We start from the raw sequence: 18,476 nt of genomic DNA on the forward strand, positions 1-18,476 counted from the left end.
TACCATGTCTCATGTGACCTCTTTTGTATTTGATTTTTTAAAAAAATGAGATTGTGACTAAAGAAATGTTAGTAGGAATGGCAGTATGATCTCATATTTTGGCATCTTATCTGAATGGGGAAGATGGACATTCTTCTGGCATGCAGATATGGGCTTTCTGTCTGTACAGTAGTGGTGAGAGCTAGCATGGTGTAGTGGTTAAGAGTGGTAGACTCTAATCTGGAGAGCAGGGTTTGACTCCCCACTCCTCCACATGAAGCCTGCTGGGTGACCTTGGGCCAGTCACAGTTCTCTCAGAACTCCCCTAGCCCCACCTACCTCACAAGGTGCCTGTTGTGGGAGAGGAAGGGGATGCAATTGTAAGTGGATTTGAAATTCTTAAGGCAGAGAAAAGCAGGGTATAAAACCTCTTCTTCTGCAGTAGAAGAACACACATATCCCCTTATGGGCATGTCCTTTTTAGGAAGTCTTCTGAAATGATTTTTGTTTAAGGCTCTAGCTTTTATTGTATTCTGAATGAGTGTATTTGATCTCTTTATTGTGAGCCGCTTTGGCTAACATTTGAGAGGAAAATCAGTTTAAAACAAAATAAAACTGAAAGAATGAGAAGGAATGCAATATTTGTTCTTTGAACTTATGCAAAAGTAGGACGTAGCCCAGGGAAGATTTCTAGAATGTCTTCCTTCAAGAGAATATCTTCCTTCAAGAGGTAAACACACACCTGCTGCTGTACTTCTGTGGATGGCATAGGCATCTTTGTATTTGATTTGGATGAGAGTTTAAGGCAACTGCTTACCATTGTACTCTGGTTACCAAGCACAAACACAGAGCTATGAATTCAGAAGAGATGAAAAATTTCAGCTGAATTTTTTTAAGTATTATATTTATATGATAAATATAAATGATAAAATATATTTATATATTTTAGGATATTATGCACACATAGAAGCAAGGTGGGCTGTCCTTCTTTGGAGGTTTTCAAACAGAGGCTAGTTGGCCATCTGACAGCAATGCTGATTCTGTGGACTTAGGCAGATCATGAGAGGGAGGGCAAGAAGGGTTGCATTAGTGCTTAGTTCTCTTGGCCCTTTCTTACATGTACAGGGAAATGCTGATCACCACTTTGGGGTCAGGAAACAACTTTCTCCAGGCCAATTTGGCCAGCGATCCTTGAGGGCATCCCCCCTTCTGGTCATAGAGCCAGGGTTACTGGGAGTGTGGGGGGAAGTATTTGTGAATTTCCTGCATTGTGGTTGGACTAGATGACCCTGGAGGTCCCTTCCAGTTCTATGATTCTAAGGTACAGCTGAGATCCATATTATACAAGTCAGCAGGAACAGAGTGGAGTGTGCATTTATATGTTCTGGGATGAACTTATAGAACGGATGTTTTTCTTTTGTCTTAGTTATGATTGGAATTTATTTATTGATTGCAGAGTATTGCTGAAGTGTTCCGATGTTTCATTTGTATGGAGAAATTGCGCGATGCCCGCCTATGTCCACATTGCTCCAAGCTGTGCTGTTTCAGTTGCATTCGGGTAAGCAGGATTGGGGTGTGTTTCCAGCTTTTGTGTATGAATGGATCAAATGTGGAGGAGGATATCTCGTGGTGGTGGGAAGAGCCATCAAGTCACTGCTAATTTATGGTGACCCCGAGGGGCTTTCAAGGCAAGAGATGTTTTTGCCATTGTCTGCCTCTGCATCACGACCCTGGTATTCCTTGGAGGTCTCCCATCCAAATAGTAATCAGGGCTGGTCCTGCTTAGCTTCTGAGATCTGATGAGATCGGGCTAGCTGGGGCTGTATCTGCCCCTGCTTTATGTGCTGCAGACCTTTTTATTTTGCTACCAACAGAATATGGAGAAACAGAATGGTTTCCAATTGGCAAAGGTGTCAGACAAGATATATTTTACCTCCCTGTCTTTCCAGCCTGTATGCAGAACATATCATATAAGAAAGTTGGCTTAGATTTAGATGAAAGTGGGGTGAAAATTAGCGGAAGGAACATTAACAATTTGAGATATGCAGATTATACCACATTACTGGCAGAAAATAGCGAAGACTTGAAATGTCTACTGATTATGGTTAAAGCAGAAAGTGCCAGAGCAGGAGTACAGCTGAACAACAAGAAGAGGAAAGTAATGAATACTGAGGAATCACACAACTTTAAGGTTCATAAAGAAATTTATTTTGTTAAAGGTTTTCTATTTTTTGGCTCAATCATCAACCAAAAGGGAGACGGCAACCAAAAAATCAGAAGGAGACTGAGACTGGGCGGGCAGCCATAACAGAACTAGAAAAGATCCTTAAGTGTAAAGATGTGCTGCTAGTGATCAAGATAATTCATATTATAGTATTCTCCGTTACTGTGTGTGGGTGTGAAAGTTGGACAATGAGGAAAGCTGACAGGAAGACAGTTGATTAATATGAAATGTGGTGGTGGAGGAGAGTTTCACAAATACAGCTAAAAAGACAAATAAGTGGGTTCTAGATCAATGTAAGCCTGAAATTCCCCTAGAATCTAAAATTACCAAACTGAGGCTATTGTCCTTTGGTCACATTATGAGAAAACAAGAGCCACTGAAAAAGACAATAATGCTAGGAAAAGTTGAAGATAGCAGGAAAAGAGGAAGACCCAGCATGAGATGGATTGACTCAAGAAAGGAAGCCGCGGCCCTCAGTTTGCAAGACCTGAACCCAGGTTGTGAACAGTAGGACATTTTAGAGTTCAGTAATTCATAGTGTCAGCATGAATATAAGCATAAGTGCACATTGACTTACACTTAACATGCACACCAATTTTTAATGTTCTCTGTTAGTCCTATCTTGTTACTGCTGCATCTAAAAATCAGGTGGAATTGAACTAAATGTGTGTACAGTACTCATGTTACTAGCCCACAATTGTTACTTTCCACACTAGCCTGTGTTGATTATTTGTAGTCTAAAAGGTGTGTATGTGGAAGTGGGAATAATATAAAGTGTCCTTGCCCAGTTAGCTTTTAGCATAGGCTGTTCACATTCCTAGTCAGGTCTATTTAAAGGGGCTTACTCTGAAGAAAGTGTTTTTAGGATTGCATTGTAGCTACCCACCTACTGAGACCTCAGCAACTTGCATATTTCTTTTTTGAAGAAAGTAAATACATGTGTGTGTGTAGTTGCATCCCATGCCTAAGTCCAGACACAGAGAGATCTGTGATGTTATCTTTTAATATTTGTTCATTTCTTCTGTATCTTACAAGCTGTGTCTCTTTGTTTGACAGCGCTGGCTGACAGAACAAAGAGCCCAGTGCCCTCACTGTCGGTAAGCTATCTGTTACTCTTGAGACATGTAAAAACACAAAGCTGGAAGGGACCCCAAGGTTCATGTAGTCCAACCCCCTACATGATGCAGGAAGTTCACAACTACCTCCCCCCACTCACCCCCATGACCCCTGTTTATAGTCCAGAGGAATATAAACAAAAAGAACTGTGTACCAACACAGTATATACAGATGTTCTTATTTTAAGCACATTAATGCACACTGTAATTCTGTATGCACATGAGTGTACCATACAGATAAATACACAAAATATCTTCTTCAAAGGATGTACGAAGTGTGAGTATAGTAGTTCCAAGTCACACTATTAGGAACAACTCCTTTAGGTGTTCAAATTAGGTTCACAAAAAATTATTTCACCATACAGATCTTCCTTCTTTCTCTGACGTGAATGCTAGCTTATTCCAAACATATTTCCCATATACTTTCTCAAAGAACAAATCTGAATAAATTTTGTTCCAGGTGGATACTCTGTAAACCAAAAAACAGAAATTACATATCTTTTCATACTGTCATCAAGAACCCATTCTTACAGTATAAGCATTACCTGTTAACAGTTTCAACTGGGACATAGTGAATCGCACTGAAAAGCTGCGTTATCCAGCCTTCCTGCAAAACTTCATATAAAGGGACCACCAGGTGTTCCCTGATGACAGTTTACAAAACCATTTGTAACCAAATTTAAAGGAACAGTCATGGCAGGAAATACATCTAAGTTATCGCTAAGCCAGTGTGTCAAAAAAAAAAACCCATGAAAGATCAAAAGGCTGGTTCAGCCCTGTAGGTGCAAGAGTTTTTAGTCTGAAAATCTGCTTAGCTTCCTTCTGCAATAAATGCTTCTGGACTTTACCCTGGGCGTGTGTGTGTGTGTGTGTGTATCTATATATATATCCTTATATATATAAAGCTGTTTTGGTCATGGACTCCCCACACACTCCCTAATCAATGCGCTCCCTGATGTGTCACGCACAGGCTGTCTCCATCTACTGGTGGATGCATTGCCTTACTCCCGCCCATCCGCCCACAGAACCCATGCCCACCCTCTCAGCCGCCGTATGCTGGGAGGCGACAGACGAGACAGAGGCTCCAGCGGGCGACAGGTGTCCATGTCGGTGGTCGAGGCCTGCAGACAGCCAGGCAGGCAGCGAGTGCCCGAAACGCCGCCAGAGGTGGCCGGACGCAGGGCCTGAGCCCACTTATGGCAGCCTCGTGGCGGACTTCATCGGTTGCAGATGCCTGTAGCTACCCAGCTGGATGATGAGTAGCCCAGAGGCCATCAGAGGCAGCCTCCAATGGGGGTTGCTCTGCTGGGTGAAGCGTCAGGATGCTGTGGGCAGAGAGCAGACAGGAGCCCGCTGGCCATCCGTAGGGGACGCTCCAGCAGCTGGGGCTTCATGATGCCAACACCACTCATGCCTGTGGGTGCCTGGGTGGCTGGCACACGCACAGGTGCCAGCAACAGGGGGGAGAGGCCAGCCAACATGGAGGGCAAGGCGGACATCCAGCAGTTCCAGGCTGTGAGACCTCAACCCCGAGGTCTTGCTCGTTGCTCTTTGTCTTAAGTTTACAATGGGCTTTGCGACTAGTAATGATATAAATGTCCCAACAAGTGTCATCATGTCACAACTGACTTATGCTGATATCTTCCACATTTTCATGCTTATCATTTGGAAGTGTTCTTGGATACAAGCCTATTATTGGACAGTCCAGTACAAGTTGTAGCCAAGAACACACTTTATTTTTCATTTCAGGTTACTCAACAATTATTCCTCATCTTAAAGTATACGCAACTAACCCCTTAATTGGACTGCTCTAACACTAGGGCTGCCAGGTCTCCCACTATGGAAGACCTCCTGATGACAGCCCTCACCCTTTGCTGCCACTCAGTAAAATGGTGTGGGGGGGAAATAAAAAAAATCAACATTGCATCAATGGCAAGACGTCATTTCTGGAGCAAACAAATAAATGACATCACATCACTGGCGCAAATAAAACCATAAAATGTCTAGTGAATCCTAGAGCATGGTGCCAACAGTGTGACATCACTTACAAGTGATTGCTCATCACCGACTTGAACCAGGGTGTTTTTTTCTGGGGGAACACACTGGAACGGAGTTCCAGAACCTCTTTGACAAAATGATTTTTAAAATGTCATTGTTGCATAGTCATCTCTTCGTAGCAGGATAAATCCATAAATGAATTACTACTGGGAGGATAGCCATTTGGGGCTCAGTAGAACCACAAGATTCGAGTCCAGTAGCAGCTTAAAGACCAACAAGATTGCCTGGGTAGAAGCTTTCTCAAAACTCCAGACAAAGGGTTCTTTGACTCTTATTTATATTTATTATTTATTATTTATTAAGCCTCAGTATGCTGGGAGGTGACGGACGAGGAAGAGGTTCCAGCGGGCGAAAGGGGTCTGTGTCAGCCACGGGTGCCTGCAGGTAGCCAGGCGGGTGGCAAGCGGCCAACATGACGTCGGAGGCAGCGGGACGTGGGGCCTGAGCCTGCTCATGGTGGCCCCGCGGCAGACTTCATTGGCCGTGGGTGCCTTCAGGTACCTGGCTGGGTGTCAAGCGGCCTGGAGGCAGCCAGAGATGGCCTCTCGCAGGGGACGCTTCAGCGGGTGAAGCATCCGGATGCTGCGGGTGGCGAGTGGCCAGGAGGCCGCTGGCTGCGGGGGACCCTCTGGCTGCTGGGACCTCATCACACCAGTGCCACTCATGCCTGTGGGTGGTCGGGCGGCTGGTGCACGCATGGGCACCGGCAACAGGGGACAGCCTGGCCAACAAGGAGGGTGAGGCTGACATCCAGCAGCTCCAGGCCGTGAGACCTCGACCCCGGGGGTCTTGCTAGATCTCGTTGTATTGACTTTATACAATGGGCTTTGCTCCTAGTATATATATATATATATATGAAAGGGCCACAGGAGCCAAGCACTGGTTTATCCTTTTCTGCCCTCCCTTTCACAATCTGCCTAAATTCACAGAATCAGCATTGCTGTCAGATGGCCGCCCAGCCTCTGCTTAGAAACCTCCAAAGAAGGAGAGCCCACTACCTCCAGAGGAAGCCTGTTCCACTAAGGAACCACTCTAACTCTCAGGAATTCTTCCTAATGTTTAGTTGAAAGCTCTTTTGATTTAATTTCAATTAATTGGTTCTGGTCTGCCTTTCTGGTGCAGCAGAAAACATCTTTACTCCATCCTCTATATGCTAGCCCTTCAAATACTTGAAGATGGCTGTCATATAATTTATCAGTCTTCATCTCTTCAGGCTAAACATACCCAGCTTCTTCAACAATTCTTCATAGGACTTGGATTCCAGACCCCTCACCATCTTTGTTGCCTTCCTTTGGACACATTCCAGTTTGTCAACATTCTTCTTACTGTGGTGCCCAAAACTGAACACAACACTCCAAGTGAGGTCTAACCAGAGCAGAGTAAAATGATACTATTGCTTTGTGTGATCTGAACACTATACTTCTGTTGATGCAGTGCAAAATCTCATTTGCCTTTCAGGTACTGCATCGCCTTGCTGACTCATGCTCAGTGTATGGTCTACTAAGATCCCTAGATCCTTTTCACATATACTAATGCCAAGAAAAGTCTCCCCCATCCTATAATTATGCATTTCTTTCTCCTACCTAAATGCAGAACTGTACATTTATCTCTGTTGAAAATAATTTTGTTAGTTTTAGCCCAGTTTCCCAGCCCGTCAAGATCATCCTGTATCTTGATTATGTCTTCTACTGTATCTGCTATCTCTCCTAATTTAGGATCATTTGCAGAATTAATGAGCTTTCTTACAGGGCGAGAACCTCCCTAAGCAAGTGCAAAATTATTTGTAACCTCAGCTTCTCTCATAACATGAGAATATCAGCATTACACATTGATACTGGAACCAAAGTATTGGTCAAAAAGAGACTCTGTGGGTGTGTGAAGCTCGGAGGCTCTGTACCTCATTTGTGCCTTCTGTTTCCCCCCTTCCCGCTGTAACACTATATAAACTGACCCACATTGGGCAAGTGGTGTTTTAGAAGGCTGTTGATCTTATATGGGGGGGATAGGTGCCAGTTGCTGAATATTTTCTGAAGGGACAGAATTGTTTCAGGATTGTTGAACTGAATTATTTTAATCTCACTTGCAGGGCTCCACTCCAGCTGCGGGAGCTTGTCAACTGTCGCTGGGCTGAGGAAGTGACCCAGCAGCTCGACACACTTCAGCTATGCAACCTCAACAAGCAGGAAGAAAACGAAAAGGACAAGTACGTGGGAGTAGATTAGGGGTTTTGAAAAGTTGGTCAAGACTCTGCTTCAATTAGGAAACAAATTTCAGTTCTTTCAATAATCTGCATGGGCAAGAGTGGCTGTGATGCTGGGGCTGGATCAATAGTTGTGTTATTTATAATGTTAAATGAGTTGCCAAAGAGTTTAGGCCTGTAGTATAGAGGTTTGACAATAGCCTGGTGAGCTTTCTGTTGCTTTCGTCATTGATGAAAGTGGCAGCCCAGAGCTCTCACAGCGGCTTCTGCTCTGTTTTTGCTGTCAGGAGTCACTGATCCTATTGATGTTGGTTCATATGCTCTATGTTGAGTTTCCTGAAGGATGGGAGGAATGAAGTTAGTGTATCCACCCTCTTGATACTCAGGGACTTGCTCTAGTATTGGCTTTTCTCTAGTATTGGCTTTTTCAGGCTGCTTCTTGATAACTGTTTCCCCTTAGTTTCCTTATGGACAGTATTTAATTCAGGTTTGCAGGAGGAACAGGTGTGCAGTATATGGTGACAGATGGAAAGCAAAAGGAAAATGATGTCTAAAGTTATGGAGGACTATAAATGAAAAATATCAAAAAGAGAATATGAGAAAGATGCTATAAACTAAAGGCTTCTCCTCCTCATGCTTATATGAATGTCTAGTGTATCTCCTCTTTGTAATTTAGCAAATCAGAAATTCTTCTAAACCTGTCAATGTCTAATAGAAACATGCTTCTTGTTGGTGGCAGTATACTTTAAAAGTAGTTTGAAAAGAACACAGGCTTTGCAAAAACAGCTTTTTAAAAACCCTTAATCTTTTTCTTGTTTTAAAGGTGTGAAAATCATCATGAGAAACTGAGTGTGTTTTGTTGGACGTGTAAGAAATGCATCTGCCACCAGTGCGCTCTCTGGGGAGGGATGGTGAGTAGGAAGCCTGTGTATAAGTGTGGAGCAGTGCTGGTTTAAATTCTTAGTGCTTCTGCACTGCCAGTTGTGTACTTCTTTCTGTAAAAGGAGTTCTGCAACTGTGGTTTATTGAAATTAATTTTCCTGATGTAGCCTTATGATCTGTGGAGGGGCATCTTTCACAGGTTGCTTTTGTACTATCATTTCAGAATAACTGGATTTAGGTTTCCTTAAAAGGAGCTAAACTATCTTTCGTCTGTCTGAACTACAAAACATAGTTCTGATGTGATAAGCACCCCAGCCCAGAATGCATAGAGACGATGTTTTCTGTTTTAAATAAATTTGATTACCCCTTGCCAAATTTCATATGTCAATTTTGGTAAATTTTGTGTTCCCTTTGAACTCTGTGGCTTACTGGCCAAGCATCTGTTTTGCCTGCAGAAGGCCCCAGGTTTACTCTCTGGCACCTCCAGTTTAAAGGATCTTGGGTAGCAGGTGTTGGCCTGTCTCTGCATGGGAGAACCATCACTGGTTATAACTGACACTACTGAGCTGCGTGAACCAATGTCTGACTTGATGTAAGGCAGGGCTCAACAAATCCTGGGTGCCAGGTTACCGCAACACCTAGAAATTTCATTGTGGCTTATAATATTTTCAGCAGTGATTTTATTGTCCAGTGTCTCTGTGATCCTCAGTAGAAGTGCAACACTTATTTATCATCTTACATCAGAATATGTTTTGTTAACTTTACACTGTTCAGTGTTGGTAGGGTAAAGGTAGAGGTTCCCTTGCTCGAAAGCCAGTTGAATCCAACTCTAGGGTTGCAGTGCTCATCTCCGTTTCAAAGCCGAAGAGCCAGCGCTGTCCGAAGACATTTCCGTGGTCATGTGGCCAGCATGACTAAACACCAAGGCGCACGGAACGCTGTTACCTTCCCACTGAAGTGGTACCTGTTGGTAGATGCACTCATATCTTGACCATTGCTTTCTGTACTGGTTCCAGTATTTAAAGTAATAATGGAAGTATGCAAAATCGAGGTGGTGGTAAAGTTAGAGGTTGGCTTTTTGTTGTGATGACAGGCAGGGTACCCCATATTTATTTATAGACCGCAACACTTTTGTGATATTTTTAATAAAAATAACAAGAAACAGTAAAGAGTTTAGTGCTAAGCTTTGTGGTAGAAAAAAATAGAAAATATGGTTATTAAAATACAAAACCTGAAGGCTGAGAAATAAATGTGACCCTTACATTTTGGGGGCTGGCTTGTAGAACCAAAGAAAATTTGTCAAGGCCTGAGGGAAGTTTGGTATATTAATAAGAAAGTATTTAAAGTTGGGCAGAGCACTCTGACTCTTGAAAGCAGAAGCCATAGAATGTGCATGCTTTGCAGCTCTTGTAAAACTTTAAATTTACAGACGTTAAACAACTGTGATAGAATTCTGAGTGGAAGATTAAATAGGACAATACTCTTTTGAAATAGTTCAGGTTGAAATATCTTTTACTGTAACATGACTTTCTAAATTTCAAAAATAATTAGTTATAATATTAATAATAATTGTTGTAGCTACAGCTTTTCACCACTTTGTTGAAACAATGTTCCTATGTTTTAAGTTTCTTTAAAGGAAAACATTCTTGATGGAGCAAGTTCTGCTTTAACAAGGAAAAAAAGTCCTTTAAGCCTGTGAATTAGGCTGCCCGCATTCGTAAGCATGCCTGGGGTATTTAATTTGGCCCTCTTATGGAATAAGAGTTCTGTGTCTACATGTTCTGAGTGTTCAGCCAGTTTCTCTTAATTAGCTAAAGAACTGTGCTGTGAATCTCATTTTTGGCAAGTGTTGTACTCTAAATCACTTTCTGCCTCAAAGAGACTGGAAGAATACTAATGCATCATACATTGTTTAGACAGTACTCTCTGTGAAATAAGGCAAAAGGAAGCATCCTGTTTTGAACTGACGTAATGAAACTAAAATGTGTGTCTCTTTCTTGTAGCACGGGGGGCATACGTTTAAGCCATTAGCTGAAATTTATGAACAACATGTCACAAAAGTGAATGAAGAAGTGGCAAAGCTTCGCCGGAGGCTCATGGAGCTGATCAGTTTGGAGCAAGAAGTGGTAAGGGGGGGGTAGCCCTTTCCCATTCTTTTTGGACCAATGTGTCTTCACTCTTCATAGTAAACTTGAAAGTTGACTGCCTGTTGGTGGAGCAGCAAAAGCATTATTCATAGATAATGGGATACGGGGCTCGAGCTTGCCAGGTATGACAGGTGCGGGGATGAAGGAGGATGGAGAAATTGGCATGCTGAGCCCCCTGAGAGTTGATGATATTATGGATTTTAAGTCAGGAAAATTCTCCAGTGTTCTCTCCATTTGGGACCTGAGAATATCAGCATAACAGATTGATATTGTAATGACTATTGGTCAAACAGGGTTTTATTATGCCTATAATGGACAGCCTTCTTTTGTAGATGTTGTTATAGGTGAGCTTGAAAACAGGACTACAGATTTAACAAGCAGAAGTGTTCTTTTTCTTTCTGTCACCAGAGGGCGCTTTTGAGAATGTGATCATGTATGCTGCCTGGGATTTTTATGTTATGTCTAGACAGTGTCTGTAATGTTGTGAAGATTAGATGATAGCCTGCCTTTGTTGTGTCTGGAAGATGATCTAGACCCATTTCAGTCTGGATTCAGGCCTGGGTTTGGGAAGGAAACAGACTTTATTTTTATTGCCCAGACTGTCAGTAGGGACAGTGTGTCCCTGTTGACTGTCCTGATCCTCTCAGCTGTGTCATTCTAGAGGGGCTGGGTTGGGATTGGGGGGGTACCATGTTTTGGTGGTGCAGCTTTTACTTGACCAGCCAACTCCAGAAGGTGGTGCTTGGGGAGATGTAGAGCCTCTGCTTGGCATGGAGAACGTCCCAGGGTCAATCCCCAGCATCTCCTGTTGAAAGGGCCAGGTATTTGGAGATGTGAAAGACCTCTTCCTGAGACCCTGGAGAGCCACTGCTAGTCTGAGTAGACAGTACTGACTTTGATGGACTATGGGTCTGATTCAGTATAAGGCAGCTTCATGTGTCCATAATTGCTGCTCGGGCCTGCAATGTTTATGTTCTGGAGTCCCACAAGATTCCATGTTGTCCCCCATGCTGTTCATCATTTACATGAAGCTTCTGGGAGAGACCATTAGGGGACTTGGAGTAAAGTGCCACCAATATGGGGATGCCACCCAGCTTTGCATTTCCTTAACAGCTGAGTTGGGTAGATCTCTGGAAGTCTTGACCTGATGCCTGGGGAAGGTAAGGGGGTGGATGAGGGCCAGTAAAATGGAGTCAGTCCCTAAAAAACTGACATGCTGTTGGTCAATGACAGAGTTGCTCAAGGGAATTGCACTCCCCCGAAGGAGTATATGGCTTGGGGATGCTACTAGATCCTGGCCTGTGGTTGCAGCTCAAGTCTCCTCTGCAGCATGTAGCATCTTTTGTGAGCTCTGACTGTTAAGATGCTGTGGCCCTTCCTTGGTTGTTGTTATCAGGGCATGGTGATCTATGCTGTATTTACATCCAGATTGGATTACTGTAACACATCCTTTTGTGTGGGGCTGCCTTTGAAAACTTCAGGTGGTTCAAAATGCAGCAGCCAGGCTGCTGTCAGGAGTCACATACAGAGATCTTGTCATCACTGTGCTGAAAAATCTACACTGACTTCCTGTCTGTTTCTGGACACAATTCAGAGTGCTGGTTCTTACCTATAAGGCCCTAAATGGTTTGGGACTGGGTTGCTGAAGGGCTACCTCCTCCCATACTCTTCAGCTGGCCAGCTAAGATCTTCCTCTCTGTGCCTTAGTCTTCAGAAGTAAGGCGAGTGGCAACCAGAGATAGGGCCTCCTCAGTAGGGGTACCTTACTTGTGGACTGCCCTTCTACCTGAGGCTTGCCTGGTGCTTGCCCTATACTCTTTAAGTGCCAAGACAAAATGTTTCCTTTCACCAAGGCTTTTAATTAGATAGCTGATCTTTCAAATTGTTTTTATAGTCTGCCTTTAGTATCAACTGTTTTGAGACTCATTTTAAGCTGCTCAGTGTTTTATGCTGTGGCTGGGTTTTTAGATCTGGGCTTTAAAATTGCTTTTTAACTGTGAACAACTTTTATGACATTTTATATTGTTTTAATTTGTAAGCCCCCTTGAGCAGGTTCTCTGGAGGACAGCATAAAACTTTTCTGAACAAATAAGAATAAATTAATTTAACCATTTATTGTCATGGGTTATCTTTTACTTCAATAAAGGCTACTACCATATAGGGCAAGGGTCCCCGATGTGGTGCCCCCACCGTACAAGGATCTTCCCTGTGTAACTGAAAGGAAGCTGCAGCAGTCATTTAGTGGCTGGCTTCGCCTCCTGTGACAGCCATTTTGTGCTGTGCCTGCCACACTGTCTCAGAATTCCGGATGTGTTTACAGGCTCAGAAAGGTTGGGGACCCCGATATAGGGCAACCTGTGCGTTTCCCTTGAGGTTATTTCTTATCGAAATGAATACAGGCATTGCTGGCTAGAAGTAAATTAATACTGCATATGTCTTTCAGGAAAGGAATGTAGAAGCTGTGCGCAGTGCGAAGGAGGAGCGTGTTCGAGAAATCAGAAATGCAGTGGAGATGATGATTGCTAGGTTAGACACTCAGCTGAAGAACAAACTTATAACGCTAATGGGTAGGCTTATTATTTTTTGCTTTTTGTTGATTTTTAGATTGGGGCAGAGGTCATTTCGGGGGGGAACGCAGGGGATCGCAGTTCCCCCGGGTGAGGTACGGGGGGGTGGGGCACATGGCGAAGCCCCGCCCCCTGCTTCCGGCCGCCCCGCTTCTGGCCCTCATTCAGCCAGGAGGAGGCAGGAGAAGAGGGAGGGTAAGTTGCTTCCTCCCTGCCTCTCCCCACCCCTGCCTGCCTGGGGCCAGGGAGGGCCTTCGCGGGGCTTCCTTGCACTCCCGCTGGCCTTGCAGGTCCACCGCCAGGCCCCTCATGGGGCTCGGCAATGGAGCTGCAAGGCCGGCGGCGGCCGGGACCATTGGGGGTGGGGTTTGTGGCCTTATGACACACTTCCGGTGATGTCAGGGGGTGTGGCATATGCTAATGAGTTATGCTAATGAGTTCCCCTAGCTCTTTTTCTACGAAATGACCCCTGGATTGGGGGATGTAGACCTAATGAAATTCTCCTTTGGGGATAAAACTAAGCTATAGCTTGGTCATCCCCCAGAAGTTCTGAGACAGCAGCAAGTTAGAATTTGAAAAGGCTCACTGAGAGAAACTAAATTGATAGTTGAACAATACAGTCACATTTGTGTAGCTCTGTTGTTAATACTTAATATCTTTGCAACTTTTAGCACAACCATGTAATAATACAGCATTTTTTTCTGTGACCTGTATGTTGGGGCTGAGTAACAGTGGCTTGCAAGCCCACCCACTGAGTTCATGGCTGAACTGAGAGTCATATCAGGGACTTTGAACTCATGGGCTTAACTATCTGGCTGTACAAGATCTCTGATATGCAGCTTTAAGTTCTAGAACTCGGTATGGGCACAATTGAAAAACAAATCAAATAAAACATGGTTGTCAGTGTTACCATATTTAATCAATTTCAGTAATTAAAAAAAAAATCTGATGGGTGGTTGCCATTAATGGGTAGGCATTTTTTTAGGAAATTGTTTTTATAGCAACAGTTAGTTATAGCAACAGTTAGTTATATCTCCTGATGGGAGGCAAGTACTGTCTTCGAAGGCATTCCTCATTTTGTTTCGGTTGCAGGATGGAGTGCCTGTTCAAAGATAATACCGTCTATGACATGCACTTGCACACCTTGTCTGAAACATGTACTTCAACTTCAGAACCATTGTTCTTTGTGCTGTTCAGAGTGAATTGATCAGTTGCTCCGCTGAATGAAGCCAACCCAGTGTTTTTGTTGCAATCTTTGGTGCACTCTTAGGGGGCTTCTCTTGTCTAACTACACACACTTTTACATTTTCCCTTCATATTGTTGGGGGGGGGGGAAATAAAGCCTCAAGCATGTTTAAGTCTGTAGAATTCTATCACTAAAAAAATCTTCATTTTCTCTTTGCCCTCTTAACTAGGGCAAAAGACTTCACTCACCCAAGAAACTGAACTCCTAGAGTCGCTGCTGCAAGAAGTAGAGCACCAGGTAATGGAAACAAATGGTTTTAAGCTAGCTGAGGAAGTTTCACCTGCTTGAATCTCTGATCCTCCCTGTCATGTGAGATTGGTTTGAAAATTAGTTCTATTGAAATTAATTATACATGCAAATTCTGTGAAGAAATTTCTTTTCAGAAGTTTGAGTGTTTCAATTAAAAAAACACACAAAAAATAGCATGTGTGTGTTTGGTTTGCCAGACTAATACTTTTGCATTCTTCTGTCATCAAACAAAGGTGTAGTCAGAAATACTAAAGTATCTTTATTGTGATTTTAAATGTTTTATTTATTATATACTGTATTGTATTTTGCACTCGGCTTTGCCACATGTGAGCCGCCCTGAGCCTTTGGGAGGGCAGGATATAAATCAAACTAATAAATAAATAAATATCTTTCCTGGGGAAGTTTGGGCCCCTTTATCTGCCCTGCTACCTTTCCTATGAAATTGATGCTTATTTGTTGTGTTTATTAATTAAATTATTTTATTAATTAAATAAAATATATCCTACCTTTCATTATGGCTCAAGGAGGCTTACAACTTGCAATGTCAATAATACAAAATAAAGCCCTAAGTAACTGCCCTTCCCTCTAAGTTCTTAGTGTTTAGGTGTCACTGTGCTAGATATCCCATCCTTAATTTTTGCTACTGTTTCATTTGGAATCTAGCGTAAGAACATATATATTAAAACTGTTTAAACTGTTGCCTGATTTGATTAATGGCGTCTCCCACTTCCTTCATTACAGCTACGTTCATGCAGTAAAAGTGAACTGATACTGAAAAGCTCGGAGATCTTGATGATGTTCCAGCAAGTACACAGGAAGCCCATGGCCTCTTTTGTCACTACGCCTGTCCCTCCAGACTTCACAAGGTACAGCCTCAGTAGCCTCTACCAGGCCTTCTCCTTCTTGGAGGATGTTGTAACAGAAATTACAAGCCTGGTTTACACAAGCTTCCCAGCAATGTATGGTACTCCGCATCCACATGTAGAATGTGATGTCTGAAGAGTCCAACATGTGTAAGTGCTTGTTGTCTCTCTACATTGGGGGCTGTGGGTCAGATCTGTGTGCACAGTTCCTGGGCAAGTGACACATGACCTGTGTGAAGTGGGTAGATGAGATCATGTTTTAGCCATGGCTCATCAGCTGTATGCGTTAAACAAAAAAAGCTTCTTGTTCAGTCCAGTAGCCCAAGTTCCCCTGGGTGAGACAGTTAAGTGTTTATGCTGGATTAATGTGGCAGTTGCATGGATAAAACCTGTAACATAATATTGGGATTCAAGTAGGTAGCCATGCTAGTCTGAAGCAACAGAACAAAGTTTTAGTCCAGTGGCACCTTTAAGACCAACAAAGTTTTAATCTGGGTATAAGCTTTTGTGTACATGCACACCTCTTCAGATACAGTATATACAGTATATAATATTGGGATGCTATTTTTGTATGCCTGACCTGAGACCTGCTCAGATCTTTCTTTTACCCTATAGGATTGTATCCTGGGAGAGGTCGTGAGCATGCCTCAGGCTATGACATCCCCTCCCCCATGCAGGTAGAAGGGAACAACTGAACTGGACTTGTCCTGGATCTGATCCTGCCTGACTTAATCTCTATTCTGTTTGACAGCATGATCTGTGGTGGGGGTATTCCAGCATGACAGACAGACAGCCTAAGAAAATGTAATTAACAATATTGTGGATGAAGTTTGAAGCATCCCTGAGTTTTGTGGGTGTATGTTAAGAGTGCCATGACTTGTATACCTGTCCATGTTTCAATGAAACCTGGAAATTCCACCATGTTCGTGCTTGTCTTACTCATCATTTGCTTTTCTCCCTGTAGTGAGTTAGTACCAGCCTATGATTCGACTACCTTTGTCTTGGAGAATTTCAGGTAGGAATACGATTTAGGTGAGTGTGAGCTTTTTGCTTGTATAGATGTAATCTCAGGGCAAAATGTGAGGCAGGCTTAAGCCTTTGCAGTGATAGGCAAGTGCTGTGATTTCGCCCCCAGCACAAATGAATTGGGATGGGCAACACATTTGTATAAAAGGGAGCTCCACGCAAGCACACATTACTCCTTGTGCCATTGTTTCTCTGACGGGCACACTGGAAAACTGAGCAGAACCAGCTGATCCTGTGCTGATCAGCTGACCATAACCAGCTGATCCTCCACTTAGGCTCATGTCATCAGCTCATTTTTACAGATGTAGTAGAAGAACTGGTTCCGTCTGGAGCAAACTGACCCCACGGTTCCAAAATCTGTTCCAAAAGTGGTTGTCAGGCTTTGAAACTTAGCTTTTCCATGTCATGTGTTTGCTGGGACTGCATTTTACTGTAACAGCTGCCCAGCTGGAGTGTGCTTTTTAAGCGTAAGTGCCTCTCTCTGAACCTTGTAGTGGAAGTTCGAGGGCAAAAGTTTTATACCAAAAAAAGAACTTGGCTTTATCTTGATGGCATATTGAAATTCAAGGGAAGTCCCACTTACAGAACTGTGGTATTCAGAGAAAGAAGACAAAGTTTAAGGAGGCTGTGGAGGTGGAATTAGGAGGAAGGATAATGTGTCGATGGTTTTGGACAGGTGAGGGCGTTAATGGCAGAAGCCTTGGAAGATGAGATGTGATGGATTACAGCAGTATAAAATAGGGTAGTTTCAAATGATGGAAAGGGGTAATTTTATGGTATATGATGGAAGAATAACTCTGGTGAATAACACTTAATTTCACGGTTGGAAATAATGTGCTAAGAGCCAATCATTTCTTAAAGTTCTTCATCTCTGTTTTGTGCTGTGGGCATTACTTTAATCTCTTCTTTGGATATTTCTTTTCAATTTTCTCTACAGCACTTTGCGCCAGCGAGCAGATCCTGTCTACAGTCCACCTCTTCAAGTTTCTGGGCTATGCTGGAGGTTAAAGGTTTATCCAGTGAGTTTCAGTGGTGGTACTAATAAAAAAGTTATATGTTTTACCTGTGAATTCCTCTCACAGTGCATTATGTTTTCTAACTTGCAGTGTTCAGGAGCATTATATTCTTAGAGATGTATAGTATGTTAGAACTGCTTACATTTTTAACGAAGGTTGACGTTCCCGTGAAGATGGGCATCAGACTTTCACTTATATAGGGAAGCCATAGATTTGCGTAATACCTACTGTAAATAATCCTTTTTGTATTTTTGAAGCTTGGGAATAAGAATCTCTTTGAAAACATTGGATGCAAGAGGGAGTAACAGAAACGCAATTTCGTTTTGCTTAAAAACCTGTCCTAGAATATCTTGCTCTGCTAGTGTCCATTCTGTAAATTTGGGGCAGGGGGGAGTGCCCCACCCCCGCCACTGCACAATGGCTTACAAGGTAGCTCTACGAATTCTGGTGCGGTTTTGGTTTTTTAAAATCCCATGCAAATCCTTCGGAGAACTGTGGGGGGGGGGAGGGTTTGTGGCATAGAGCTTTGAAGAGACTCAGTGGGCAGGTGGTTTCCAAAACATGCATTGATATTGGCATCCAAGCATGAGTCCTGTGAGTTGGCAGAAGGGAAGCAGGCAGCTGAGAGCTACCATGGAATCCCAGATGAAGCTTCCTGCTGCCTCTGCTGCCTTTACATTTAGAAGAACACATGCAAGATAGTTGATTAGCACAAATATTTTGCTACTATTCTCCAAACACTTGGGCCCCTAAAGTTTTGTACTCGTAGTCCCCATCTCCACCAGCAGTCCTGGTAGCAAGAGAATTTTCTGTCAGCTTAAGCTCCCTGCAACCATGCATCAGGCCAAAATCTACTTCAATTTACGCTTTCAATTTGGGGAAACTGTAATATAACATACCTTCG

At 43.1% G+C, this 18,476-nt stretch overlaps 1 protein-coding gene across 3 annotated transcripts in view; it reads left to right on the forward strand.

Moving 5' to 3' along the window:
• Positions 1–1,456: 1,456 nt before the first annotated feature.
• TRIM37 (tripartite motif containing 37) overlaps positions 1,457–18,476 on the forward strand; it is a 54,128-nt gene continuing 37,108 nt past the window's right edge. For all 3 annotated transcript variants that reach the window (XM_015424172.1, XM_015424173.1, XM_015424174.1), the window contains exons 1-10: positions 1,457–1,537; positions 3,260–3,300; positions 7,463–7,579; positions 8,400–8,487; positions 10,462–10,584; positions 13,049–13,172; positions 14,588–14,655; positions 15,409–15,533; positions 16,495–16,545; positions 17,494–17,575. In XM_015424172.1, the coding sequence (XP_015279658.1) occupies positions 1,469–1,537; positions 3,260–3,300; positions 7,463–7,579; positions 8,400–8,487; positions 10,462–10,584; positions 13,049–13,172; positions 14,588–14,655; positions 15,409–15,533; positions 16,495–16,545; positions 17,494–17,575 (888 nt within the window). In that variant the 5' untranslated portion in view covers positions 1,457–1,468. The remainder of the gene's footprint in view (positions 1,538–3,259; positions 3,301–7,462; positions 7,580–8,399; positions 8,488–10,461; positions 10,585–13,048; positions 13,173–14,587; positions 14,656–15,408; positions 15,534–16,494; positions 16,546–17,493; positions 17,576–18,476) is intronic.

This window comes from Gekko japonicus, unplaced genomic scaffold, assembly GCF_001447785.1.
Source record: "Gekko japonicus isolate JY-2015 unplaced genomic scaffold, Gekko_japonicus_V1.1 scaffold1359, whole genome shotgun sequence".
Classification (NCBI taxonomy): domain Eukaryota; kingdom Metazoa; phylum Chordata; class Lepidosauria; order Squamata; family Gekkonidae; genus Gekko; species Gekko japonicus.